The following is a 14,404-nucleotide window of genomic DNA, read 5'->3' on the forward strand; positions in this document are numbered from 1 at the left end:
GTACCCAATATGATCAGATAGTAGTAAATAGTGATGAGCGAGCATGCTCGCTACTGCTCGGTGCTCGCCCGAGCATCTCACTGCTCGAGATGCTCGGCGCTCGCCGAGTATTTCCGGGGTTGCTCGGCGGGAACTCGGGTCCCCTTCCTGCATGTTTGGCGCTCTTTAGAGAGCCAATGAACATGCAGGGATTGCCTGCCATGCACTGTAATGCCGTAGCCATGTTGGTTTTGTGGATTACAGTGATTGGCTGGCCACACAGCGTCATCAGGTCTATATCAGACCTGGCGCCGCCATGCTCGTCACACTCACTCCGGAATCAGACAGTGTAGGGAGAGCTGCTGCTGAGCTAGGGAGAGATTTGCTTGTGTATTAGGTACTGTAGGAAGAAAAAACGTACATTACACATATCCATCTTAACAAACAGTCCTTCTGAGGACTAATCCATCTGCAGAGATATCAGACAGGCAGGGTGTATAGGCAGGCAGTCTATATAGCAGACTGCAGTGCATATAGCACAAGAGGCTCCATTCCAATTCTGCCTTCTGCTGCTGTTAGATATTTCTATACAAAGGCCCAGGTCTCAGGGGCCAGGAACACTTTTATTTGGATCTTAATCCTCATTATTTGCCTCAAAAGCAATCCAGAGAACACCGTTTTTCTGCGCCATTTGCTTGTGTAGGGAGAGGTGATGCTGCATCAGGGACAGATTTGCTTGTGTATTAGGTAGTGTAGGGAGAAAAACCGAACATTACACATATCCATCTTAACAAACAGTCCTTCTGAGGACTAATCCATCTGCAGAGATATCAGGCAGGCAGTGTATATAGACAGGCAGGCAGGATATATAGCAGACTGCATTGCATATAGCACAAGAGGCTGCATTCCAAATCTGCCTTCAGCTGCTGTTAGATATTTCTATACAAAGGCCCAGGTCTCAGGGGCCAGGAATCCTTTTCTTTGGATCTTAATCCTCATTATTTGCTTAAAAAGCAATCCAGAGTGCACCATTTTTTCTGCGCCATTTGCTTGTTGGCACTGCAGAATACAGCCAGGTCCTTTCCATATTACAGCGCTAAAAATCCAGCTATTTAAAACTGTGTTTTTTCCGTCAAACGGATCACATATACATTGTCAGAAAATACTGCCATTTCTGGCCTACATTAAAAATTTCCTTTAGTGTGTCAGTGAAGCAATTCACAGCAGTTTGCTGGTCAAACTACTTACCTACAGGCCAGGTATTTAAAACTCTGTTTTCTCCGTCACACGGATCACATATAAGTTCGCTCCAAACTCAGTCATTTGTAGTGAGCGTGGAAGATACTGTCCTCCATTTAAAATGGGCAAGGCACGTGGCAAGGGACGGGGAACTGGACGTGATGGTAATGGTGCATGCAGAGGCCGAGGACAAGGCCGTTGGCAAGCCGAAATTGTGCCACAACAAACACCCACATCTTCTCGCTTAACCTTCCTGTCCCAATTTCTAGGGGACCGCAGCACACCACTATTGAACCCAGAGCGGTGTCAAAAGGTTGTTGGTTGGATAGCGGATAATGCTTCCAGTCACTTAGCCACCACCACCACCACCCTGTCTTCCACGCGGTCAAGTCTCAGTAGCCATGAGTCTGGACTGCATATTCCTCACCCTGATCCTCCTTCCTTCCACCATGTCGAGTACCCAGAGACAACTGATCCCACGCTTGGACACTCTGAAGAGCTGTTCACTTTTCCATTTATAGATTCGGGCCTCTCGCCCAGTCCACTTGAAGCGGGGCAAGATGAGATCGCATGTAGAGATGCCCAAATATTTGAGCAGCCACGGTCACACAAAGGGGATGGTGGGAAAGTGTCACAAGAGATGGACGATGATGAGACACAATTGCCAGAAAGTCAGGAGGAGGACCAGGGTGCGGAAGTGGAAGACGAGGTGGTAGATGATATAGTAACTGACCCAACCTGCGAGGAGGACATGCAGAGTGAGGACAGCAGCACACAGGGGGAGGGAGGCAGAGCACCCCAACAGGCAGGAAGAAGCTGTGTGCTGGCCGCTGACAGAAGGCAGACAATCGTTCCCCGTAACACCAACACGAAGGAAGTTGCCAGTACAACTGTTAGGTCTTCCCGAGTCTGGTTGTTTTTTAAAGACTCTGCCGATAACCCCAAAAAGGCCATTTGCACCACCTGCCAGGCCAGCATCAGAAGGGGTGGCAAAACGACCAGCCTGACCACCACCGGAATGATCAGGCACATGGCAGCAAAGCACCCGACTTTGTGGGCCGAACCACAGGGTCCAGGAACAGTGTCTGCGGATGGCACCATTGCTTCTTCCGCTGTTGTGCATGCAAGCCAATCCCCTGTCCATGGTGCAAGCGAAGACGCCTGCACCTGTCGTTGCACACTCTCAAGTAGCAGCATCAGGAAGCATGTCCATGTTCTTGTCCCAGCGCAGCATTCAGTTGTCCATACCCCAGTCCTTGGAACGCAAACGCAAATATGCAGCCAACGCCCCACAGGCCACACTACTAAATTCTCACATTTCACTACTGCTTGTGCTCGAAATGTTGCCTTTCAGGCTCGTGGAGACGGAAGCATTCCGCAACCTGATGGCGGCGGCCGTCCCTCGGTACTTGGTCCCCAACCGCCACTATTTCTCCCGGGGTGTCGTCCCCGCATTACACAAGCACGTGTCCCAAAACATTAGCCGTGCTCTCAACAACGCAGTTACCGGTAAAGTCCACCTAACCACGGACATGTGGACAAGTGCTTGTGGGCAGGGACGGTACATCTCGCTGACGGCACACTGGGTTAACATAGTGGAAGCCGGGACCAAGTCGGACCTTGGGACGGAACACATCCTCCTGACGCCAAGGATTGCGGGCCCTAGGTCAATCAGGGTTGCCCCCACGGCCTACAGCTCCTGCACCTCATCCTCCTCAGCCTCCACCTCCTCTTCAGCCTCCATCTCCGAAATGACCACATCAGTCACAGGCTGGAAGCACTACAGCACTGCCTCGGCCAAGCGGCAACAGGCTGTGCTGAAGCTAATATGCTTAGGTGAAAAACTGCACAATGCTGAAGAGTTGTGGACAGCTCTGAAAGAGCAGGCATATCTGTGGCTCACACCGCTGAACCTACAGCCAGGCATGGTCATGTGTGACAATGGCCGGAACCTGGTGACGGCTCTGAGGCGAGGCGAGCTCACACACGTACCAAGCCTGGCCCATGTGCTTAACCTCGTGGTTCAGCGGTTTCTCAAATCCTACCCGGAGCTGCCGGATCTGCTTGTTAAAGTACGCCACCTGTGTGCCCATTTTAGAAAGTCAGCTACAGCTTCCACCGCCCTTGCAGTGTTTCAGCAGCATTTGCAGCTTCCGGCTCACAGACTGGTGTGTGATGTCCCCACGCATTGGAACTCTACACTGCAGATGTTGGGAAGGATTTGTGAGCAGAAGAGGGCAGTTGTTGAGTACCAGCATCAACAAGGCCGTCGGTATTCAGTTCAGACTCCACACATAAGACCTCAGGAGTGGACATGGATGTCAGACATATGTACCATCCTCCAAAACTTTGAGGACTCCACCATCCCGCTTCTCTGTCTTCTGAAACGCTCTCTGCTCACAATCAAAGAGGATGCATTGCAGACGGAGCACAATGAGATGGAGCAAGGAACCATACAGGGTGATTACACACAGCCAAGCCTCATCTCATCCCAACTTGGATTGGGTGACAATGAGGAAGAGGAGGAGGAAGGACAGGAGCTAGTTTCATGCACTATAGACAGTACTATCTGCACAGCTGTCATACCGTCTGTTCAGCGTGGATGGCCAGAGGACAGAGAGCAGGAGGAGGATGAGGAGCACGAGAGCATGGTCAGTCATCCTCTTGGTGAGGACATGGAAGTCTTGCCTGTTAGTAGTCTGGCACGAATGGCTGAGTTTATGTTACGCTGCTTTTCCCATGACCCTCGCGTTCTCAAAATTTTGGGTGACAGTCATTACTGGTTGGTGACACTTCTAGACCCACGCTACAAGGAGAACTTTATATCTCTTATTCCTGAGGTGGACAGGTCTACAAAAATGGGGCTGTACCAGAAGGCCCTTGTTGCGGAACTATTAAAAAAATTCCCATCTGAAAACGCTGGCGACAGAGGGCACACTTCGTTGGACAACCAAGGAGTACAGGCGAGAGAGACACAACTTCAATCCAGCAGAGGCAGGGGAGCACTGTCAAAGTTCTGGGAGAGTTTTCTCAGACTCTCCCATCGCACAGGCCCTGAGGCACGGGGTACTCTCACAAGGAGTGCGAAGTTTGGGAAGATGCTGAGGGAGTACATTGCCGACCGTACCAACGTCCTCCGTGATTCCTCTGTGCCTTATAATTATTGGGTATCCAAGCTGGATACGTGGAATGAACTGGCTCTCTATGCCTTGGAGGTCCTGGCCTGCCCTGCCGCCAGCGTTTTATCAGAGCGGGTTTTTAGTGCCGCTGGTGGAATTATAACTGATAAGCGCATCCGCCTGTCAACTCAAAATGCTGACAGGCTGACTCTTATAAAAATGAACAAGGGCTGGATTGGGCCAGACTTCTCAACACCACCGAATGATAGCAGCGTAACATAAATTCAAATCCAGTGTCTTTTCTTGGGAGGTGTATTCTCATGCACCTTTTCACACCCACACATGGGTATACCCTTCCTGATTTTGGCTATTTGCTCTTGTCCTCCTTCTTCTCCTCATCCTCCACCACCATATCACCATGGTGACCGTGGTCCATGATGCAACACCCACATAATTTTTTAAAGGATGTTTATGATGCCCATAAAAATTTTTTTTATACAGTATGTTCATGTATACCCCCCAGGGGTAAATGTTTGTCAGCCCATACACTTAGTGCATGGGCATTACAAGTATAGGAGGCACGCTCCTTTCTAATGGGAAAAATTTTTTATGAGGCCCTCCTCCACGTCTCTTCCAAGGGTCATTGAAGTGCCTCCAAATTTTTGGCAGCCCTTGCATTCACTGCATAGGCCAACACTATGGGAGACTCTCTCCTTTCTAAGGGGAATTTGTCGTTACTGTGGCCCTGCTCTATGTGTCTTTAAATTCTTAGTGGGGTTTTTCCTAAAATTCGTCAGCCGTTGGACTCACTGCATACACTATAACTGTATAGCAGACTCTCTCCTTTCTAATGGGAATTTGTCACTACTGTGACCCTGCTTTATGTGTCTTTAAATTCTTAGTGGGGTTTTTCCCAAATTTTGGCAGCCCTTGCAGTCACAGCATGTGCATTACCACTATAGGAGACCCGCTCCTTTATAATGGGAACATTTTTTTTACTGAGACCCTCCTCTATGTCTCTTCAAAGGGGTATTGGGTTGCGTCCAAATTTTTGGCAGCCCTTGCAGTCACTGGATACGCAATAACAGTATAGGAGACCCACTTGTTAATAATGGGAACAACAAAGCATAGCCGGCTGATGGTTCTCATACAATAGCGAGGGCTGACTGCTGGCCTTTTAAGAATAGTAAGGGCCGTCTGATGGTCCTATAAAAATAGGCTTTATGACTTACAGAGTCCCTCCATCATAAATAAAATAGGATGTGTCTGATTATGTGTCACATACCACATTGCCAGATAAGGTTGTAAAATGTTAAAATGACATTTCCCGGTGAATGCATTTATCTTAAAAAATAACGTAAAAAAAAAACAAAAAACAATAGGATCTTTCTTTAGTATAAAAAACAGCGTCACCAATTTAACCTCAATGTAATCACATTGTTCAGCTCATGCACCTCCTCCTCCATCTCCAAAATGACTACATCAGTCACAAGCTGACAGCACTGCAGCACTGCCTTGGCCAAGCGGCAAAAGGCTGTGCTGAAGATAACATGCTTAATGCTTAATTGACAAACCGCACAGCGCTGCAGAGTTGTTGAAAGTTGTAACACAGCAGCCTGATCTGTGGCTCTCACCGCTGAACAGGCAGGCATGGTCATGTGTGACAATGGGCGGAACCTGGTGACGGAGAAATGACAGCCGGGGTAGATATGGTTTCCCTCTATGCCAGTCCTTTCACCGAGCTAAATACAACTCTCAGCAAAAAAAGTTGTGGACTGGCTCTGTACCGTCCCTGGCCACATTCACCTGTCCACATGTTTGTGATTAGGCGGTCCTTCCCAGTAAGTGCACTGGGGAGGGCACGGGTAATGTTGTGGGACCCGTGCTTGTGGAAGGCGGAGGCGATACCGGGAAATATAGTGGCGGCTGGGGACCGAGCATGGACACCCGGCCGCCGCCGACATGAGGTTGTGAAAAGCTTCCGCCTCCAAGAGCTTAAAAGGCCATATTTTAAGTGCAAAGAGCTGCCCAGAAATCTGGCAGTTTAGTGTTGCAGCCTGTGGGTGGGTGGGTGGCTGGCTGCATACTTGCACTTGCATTCCAAGTAACAGAAAACTAAGCAGATGGTGGCCTCTATCATCATCATGGCCTCACCTCGGCACTATGAACTCTCCTGAAGGAGAAGCCAGGGCCCGCCAGAGGAGTCTCCGGTTCTCTGGTGGGCCCGTCCAACCCTGCCGAAAAGCAGCCGTGGCTAAGAAAAGTGTGGAGGAAGGTTCCCGGACACTCTATGGCTGCTTTTTTAATGTGGATCAGCCATGCTTATGCATGTTATTTCTCAAAACACATTACAGATCAGGCCATTGTCCAACTCTGTATTCAAGAAATTAAATGCGCAAAGAAAGATGTGTGTGTGTCAAAGCACCACTGACAAGTGTGAGTTGATGTTGGACGGGCTGCCATTGCTTCTGCAACAAGCTCAATTACAGGACTTCCTGGGAGAAATGACACACAGGGTAGATACGGTTTCCCTCTATGCCAGTCCTTTCACCGAGCTAAAAAAAGTTGTGGACTGGCTCCGTACCGTCCCTGGCCACATTCACGTGTTTGTGGTTAGGCGGTCCTTCCCAGTAAGTGCACTGGGGAGGGCACGGGTAATGTTGCGGGACCTGTGCTTGTGGAAGGCGGAGGTGATACTGGGAAATGTGTATGGACACCTGGCCGCCGCCGGCATAAGGTTATGAAAAGGTTCCGCCTCCACGAGCCTAAAAGGCCACATTTCAAGTGAAAGCAGCTGTCAAAAATTTGGCAGTATAGTATTACAGCCTGTGGGTGGCTGGGTGGCTGGCTGCATACTTGCGCTTGCATTCCAAGGAATGGGGTAGGGACAACTGAACGCTGCAGTAGGACAAGGACGTGGACGGTGATTATTGCAAGTCTGCAATGACAGGTGCATGGTGGGAGGCATCTTCGCATGCGCCAAGGATCACTTATGATGGGCACACTTTTAGGCAGTGACCTGGGAGTCAGAGATGCTTCCAGAGGTCTTCCCCATGCTGTTCCCATGTCTTTTCAGCACTGTATGCATGTGTCTGATGATGTGTCACACACCACATGGCCAGATAAGGTTGTAAAATGTTAAAATGACATTTCCTGGTGAATGCATTTGTCTTGGTTGAAAGCAATGCTAAAGTGCAAAAACGCATCAAAAACGCTACGTGTGAACATAGCCCAAGTTGTGGAGGAGTATTTTTGTTTTTGGTCATTTATTTTGCCTTATATACAAGTCATTACTCTGGAAAGGATGGTCCTTAGCATATTTCCCAGGAAAATGCATTTTGGTTTCGTTTTTGGATGTTTTATTGTGAGTCCGTAAAAGTGGCGTAATACTCTGGCAACGTTGTTGACAGCAGTGACCTGGGAGTTAGAAATGCTTCCAGGGGTCTTCCCCATGCTGTTCCCATGTCATTTGAGCACTGTTCCCATCGATTTGGGCAATTTTTAGGCCCTCTGCAGATTGCTGTGGGGAGCCACCGGAAAAATGCTCGAGTTTCCCATAGACTTACATTGGGCTCGTTGCTCGGGGCGAGCACCTGAGTATTCCAATTTGCTCGACCTGAGCAACAAGTACCCGAGCATTTTATTGCTCGCTCATCACTAGTAGTAAAAAATGGATATAGTATTCACCCTGCCCTGGTCCAGTGCCAGCTTCCCGCTACCATTCCTGTATCTCTTTTGGCTCCAGCGATGATGTCACAATTTCAGTCCACATCACCGCTGCAGCCAACCACTGAGTTTAAAGTGACATCACTTGAAAAAGACACTTGTTTTTTTCACTTGAAAAAGACGCTAGCCCAGCGTTGAAAAGGGTTGTGGAAATTAAAAACGTTCAATTCGTCTCGGTCCTAATGATTCTTGATTTCAGCTTGATATCGAGTTATCATCCAAATTGGTCTACTCATTTGTTCATTTTATATTAAGGGGTTGGGGTCTACTTTTCAAAAGTTGAAAACCCCTTTAAAATCTGCAAGGATCTGATTATCTTCAAGTAAATATTACAATGCGGCAATGCTAATCCAAGTCACCACTAAAAGTATATTGTTGTGAAGGACAAGGCGTTGTAATTATTGTTGCTTATAAAATGGCAACAAGTAGTATTCTGTAAAAAATGTGTCCCTTTATTTATTCCCTTTTCACATATTTGCCACGTTTATTGTTCCAGGTATTCAAAACAACCAATACAAGAGAACAACAATCTGTGTAAATCTAAAATATAGTTTTTAAACGGTCAAATAAGTTATATAAGGTTAGGTTCACTCTAAAGTTTGTCGTTTTTCTGTTTTCAGAGGAGTTATGGTCTGGGGTTTGTTCACAGGGCTAGTGATGGGCCTGAGATCAGTGTAAAGCTGGATATATCCTATATAAATGGACAAAATGTAGGTTTTTCCCCCCATCTTAGAAACTGTGCTGGTTCCATCATGCAACAGACAGGGCCCGTAGCATTAAATGGAATCTGTCAGCAGGCTTTTGCTATGTAATCTCAGGACAGAAGGAGGCAACGTGTGAGACACTGATTTCAGTGATGTGTCACTTATTAGGCTGCATGGTGACATTTCAATCCTTGCTTTATCAGCTAGCTGTCCGCATGCATCCTGGTCCAACCCCGCCACCAGTACTGATAAGCAGCTCACTGTCAATATACAATGTACACAGAAAGCTGTGGTGTGGGCCGGGGCAGCTTTCTCAGCTCTGCTACCTCTACAGCAGAGAAAACTCTATTACAACTGCTGCACCCAGTAAACTAAGTGATACATCTTTGGAATCTGTCCCTATATTATGCTGCTTTCAGATGAGGTAGCAAAAACCTGCTGACAGATTCCCTTTAACCCCTTCATCCCCCAAGCCTGTTTTCACCTTCATGACCAGGCCAAATTTTACAATTCTCACCAGTGTCACTTTATGAGTTATTAACTCTGGAACGCTTCAACAGATCGCACTGCGTCTGATATTGTTTTTTCATGGCATATTGTACTTCATGATAGTGGTAACATTTCTTCAATATGACTTGCATTTATTTGTGAAAAAAAAAGGAAATTTGGCAAAAATTTTGCAAGTTTCAAACTTTTATTCCCCTAAATCAGAGAGTCATGTCACACAAAATAGTTAAAAAATAACATTTCTACTTTAACATGTCTACTTTACATCAGCACAATTTTTGAAACATAACAAAAAAAAATTAGGAACTTATAAGGGTTAAAAGTTCACCCTCGATTTCTCATTTTTCCAACAAAATTTACAAAACCATTTTTTTAGGGACCACATGACATTTGAAGTGACTTTGATGGGCCTATATGACAGAAAATACTCAAAAGTGACACCATTCTAAAAACTGCACCCCTCAAGGTGCTCAAAACCACATGCAAGAAGTTTATTAAACCTTCAGGTGCTTCACAGGAAATAATGGAATGTGGAAAGAAAAAATAAACATTTAACTTTTTTCACAAAAATGTTACTTTAGACCCATTTTTTTTTACTTTAAGAAGTGAGCACCATGAACCCTTAGGTGCTTCACAGTAGTTCATAATGTTGAGCCGTGAAAATAAAAAAAAAAATCACATTTTTTTCAGAAAAATGTTTTCTTTAGCCCCAAATTTAGCATTTTAACAATGGTAACAGGAAAAATTGCAACAAACAATTTGTATGCCAATACCCAATATGTGGAGGAAAACTACTGTTTTGGCACATGGCAAGGCTTGGAAGGGAAGGAGCGCCATTTGACTTTTTGAATGCAAAATTTGCTGGAATAATTAGCGGATGCCATGTCGTGTTTGGATAACCCCTGCTTTGCCTAAACAGTGGAAACCCCCCACAAGTGACTCCATTCTGGAAACTAGACCCCTCAGGGAACTAATCTAGATGTGTGATGAGCACCATGAACCCATATGTGCTTCACAGGAGTTTATAATATTGAGTCGTGAAAATAAAAAAATCAAATTTTTTTCCACAAAGATGTTATTTTACCCCCAAATTTTTATTTTCACAAGGGTAATAGGAGAAAATCGACCCCAAAATTGTTGTTCAATTTCTCCTCAGTATGCAGATACCCCATATGTGGTGGAAAACCACTGTTTGGGCGCATGACAGGGCTCGGAAAAGGAGGGGATGCCATTTGTCTTTTTGAATGTAAAATTTGCTGGAATAATTAGTGGACACCATGTCTCATTTTAAGAGCCCCTGATGTGCCTAATCAGTGGAAATTCCCCACAAATGACACCATTCTGGATACTAGACCCCTCAGGGAACTTATCTAGATGTGTGGGGAGCACCTTGAACCCACAGGTGCTTCACAGTAGTTTAAAACAGAGCCATGAAAATTAAAAAATTAATAAATAATATCACATTTTTCCCACAAAAATGTTATATTAGCTCCAAATTTTTATTTTCATAAGGGTAATTTGTTGTTCAATGAAGCCCAAAATTTGTTGTTCAATTGCTCCGGAGTACGCATATACCCCATATGTAGGGGAAAACTACTGTTTGGGTGCACGGCAGGGCTCAGAAAGAAATGAGTGATGTTTTGGAACTCAGACTTTGATGGAATGGTCTGCGAGTGTCATGTCGCGTTTGGAGAGCCCTGATATGCCTAAACAGTGGAAAACCCCCACAAGTCACACCATTTTGGAAATTAGACTCCTCAAGGAATTTATCTAAACATGTGGTGAGCACCTTGAACCCACAGGTGCTTCACAGAATTTTACAACGTTGATCTGTGAAAATGAAAACAATATATTTTTCCACACAAAAATATTGTTTTAGCCCCAAATTTTAAAATTTTCAAGAGGATAGCAGGAGAAAATGGACCCTAAAATTTGTTGTGCAATTTCTCCTGAGTACGCCAATACCCTATATGTGGTCGAAAACTACTTTTGAGGCACAGTGCAAAGCTCAGAAGGGAAGAAGCGCTATATTGGAGTACAGATTTTGCTGGATTGGATTGAGGGTGCCATGTCACATTGGCAGAGCCCCTGAGATGCCAGAACAACAGAAACCCACATAAGAGACCCCATTTTACAAACTACAACGCTCAATGAATTCATCTAGAGGTGCAGTGTTCATATTGATACCACAAGTGTGTCACAGAATGGTATACCATTGAGCAGTGAAGAAAAAAAAATTCCATTTTACCACCAAAATTTTATTTTAGCCCCCAGATTTTCACACTGGGAAATGGATAAAAATGCACCAAAATCTGTCCCACAATTTCTGCTGAATGTGGAAATACCCTGTGGAAATATGTGGCTGTACAGTACTGCTTAGCAACACAGTGAAACCCAGGAGGAACGGAGCGCTATTTACCTCCTGGAGTGCAGATTTTCCTAGAATAGTTTGTAGACTCCATATACAGAGCACCTAAGTGCTAGGAGAGCAGAATCCCCCCTCAAGTGACCCCATGATGGAAATTATACCCCTTTTGAAATTTATCTACAGGTGTAGTGACGATTTTGACTCCACGGATGTTGCTGAGTGAAAATTGCAAAGTGCCGTTGTAGTAACCAGTACGTTGTAGTGCCCAGTGCATTGTATATAGTGACCAGTACATTATGCCCAGCTCATGCTTCTGGAGACATGCACTCGTAAATTAGGCGGGTTCTCATCGCTACAGAAATGCCAAATATGTGGACGCTAACTGCAGTTTAGGCACACTCAGGCTCAGAAGGGAGGTAGGGCATTTTGATTTGGGAGAGCAGAATTTTCTGAATTTCATTTGAAGGGTGAGGAGCCATTTCGCTTTTGTAGATCCTTTGTGCCACCAGCAATGTGGAAGCTTTTTTTGTGGATTGAGTTGAAGCTTTTATTGGTAACATTTTACATGACATTTTGGATCACATTTATTCTGCGCTATACGCTGAGCACTTACATTTGGGTTTCTATCTAAATCTCCGAGTGACGTGATTCAGATCAAACTCCTGCGGGACAAGTTAACGTTTTATTGGTGCTATTTTCGAGCACATGACATTTTTTGATCACTTTCTATTCTGGTTTTTGGAAGGCAGAATAAACAAAAAAAAGCAATTCAAGAATTTTTTTTTTATGTTGTTCCACGTGTGGTAAAATTGATAATGCAGATTTATTCTTTCTCATTTATATATTTTTTATGTTTTAGTTTTGGTGCTTTTACACAATAAAAACTATTTTATAAAATAAATTATTATTTTTGCATTGCTTTATTCTGAGAGCTATGACTTTTTTATTTTTCTACTGATGGAGCTGTATGGCGGCTTGTTTTTTTGCGGGACAAGATGATGTTTTCAGCGGTACCATTTTTATTTACATTCGTCTTTTTGATCACGTTTTATTGCACTTTTTGTTCGGCGGTATGATGATAAAACATCTTTTTTTGGCTCATTTTTTTTTATGGTGTTCACTAAAGGGGTTAACTAGTGGGACAGTTTTATAGGTCGGGTCGTTATGGACGTGGCGATACCAAATATGTGTACTTTTTTTGTTTATATATTTTTTTTCCTTAAAAATATTTATTTATGGGAACAATATATTTTAATTATTATTATTATTAATTTTATATTTTTACTTTTTTTTTTCACTTTTTTACTTTATCTCACTATGAGACTTTCACTTCTTGCAGGCTGATTGCTTGTAAAGCACAGGAATGCAGGAGCATTCCTATGCTGTACAAACTGTCAGCACTGCACTAACAGACAAACTTGCTACATCATGCTCTGAGCATGGTGTAGCAAGTTTGCTAGCTCTGGTGACCCGGATGTCATCATGCCGACATCGGGTCACCAAAGTAACAATCGGGCCCCACGATGACGCCGATCCAAGTGCAGAAAGAGCTCCGCCCACTGCCTGTTCTTTAAATTCTGTGATCAATTTTGATCACAGCACTTAGGGGGGTTAAAGTGCCGGGTATCAGCTGTCAGAATCAGCTGACACCCGTCGGCGTTCGCACGCGCACATAGATCGCTATGACATATCCATATGTCCTAGGTCGGTAAGTACCAGACGACCTGGACATATGGATACCTCAAAGGTCATGAAAGGGTTAAATTTAAGTCTGTCAGTCTATTATCCAAGTGTTGATGTCGTGAAATCACAACATAAGCTTCAGGCATTGCCATGAGGTTTCTGTGACATCTCTTTAGTGGGGTTGTGGTGTGGTTCTCAGTGCCATAAAATATGAACAGGTGTGAGAAAAATTGTACTCCATTTTCCCTCAGATAGTTTTAGTAAATTTGACTAAGGTCTGCATAAAAGAACTTATTTCCATTACCTGTCTCAGCCACACATTTGTAGTCATGAGTTGCTTTTTTTCATCCTGCCAGAAACATGAATGAAAATCAGTGTTAATGGACCAAAAAGGTGCACAGTGATTACTATCAGTATTACATGTCCTATACACTAAGTTTAAATTCCCACAATTACTTTTTGGTAAGATTTTTATGCTGTGTATTTTTGCTGCACCAAAACTACAGCATGTTACAATTCCAGCAAAGTAGATGGGATTTAAATCTCATGCCCGCTGTGCTTTTTTTATGCTCCGTAAACTAACCTGCGGTGCGTGTGTGGAACCTGCAACATGCCAATCATCTTGCGGGTTTTATGTGCAGATTTTTCCCATAGATTTGCATCAGATGCGGAAAATCCACAGGAAAAAAATACATATGGGGAAAAGCACTAAAAGCACATGTAATCTACACATGACTGTCAGTAAAGTTTTGTCAAGGCCAAATACAAGGAAGAATCAAAACAAAGCAGCTTTATTTAAAACATGATATACCAGAGAGCGATAAAAACGGCAGCGTCAAAAACGTGATAAAAATGTAATAAAAGAAAATAAATGTAAAATTAAAAACCATAAGATATCTCCAGGGAGGGGACATGTCCCCCACACATTAAACATATGGAAAAGAGAGAAAACTACTACTATTGGAGAAGAGCTGAAACTCCAACTTCCTTTGAAGTGGGAGTAAATATAGCTAGAGAGAGAGCTACTACCCCATCCCCTCGGAAACAGAGACCTCCTGCCATGGACAGGTGATTAAAGC

The 14,404-nt window shown here is 44.5% G+C and overlaps 1 protein-coding gene across 2 annotated transcripts in view; it reads right to left on the reverse strand.

The window, feature by feature from the left end:
* The window catches only part of CHRNB3 (cholinergic receptor nicotinic beta 3 subunit), a 72,404-nt gene that overhangs the window by 16,404 nt on the left and 41,596 nt on the right, over positions 1–14,404 (reverse strand). For both annotated transcript variants that reach the window (XM_073637066.1, XM_073637065.1), the window contains one exon: positions 13,630–13,674. In XM_073637066.1, coding sequence (XP_073493167.1) covers positions 13,630–13,674 — 45 coding nt within the window. The remainder of the gene's footprint in view (positions 1–13,629; positions 13,675–14,404) is intronic.

Source organism: Phyllobates terribilis, unplaced genomic scaffold, assembly GCF_046119375.1.
Source record: "Phyllobates terribilis strain yellow unplaced genomic scaffold, ASM4611937v1 Scaffold_1__5_contigs__length_1240528914, whole genome shotgun sequence".
Taxonomy (NCBI): Eukaryota; Metazoa; Chordata; class Amphibia; order Anura; family Dendrobatidae; genus Phyllobates; species Phyllobates terribilis.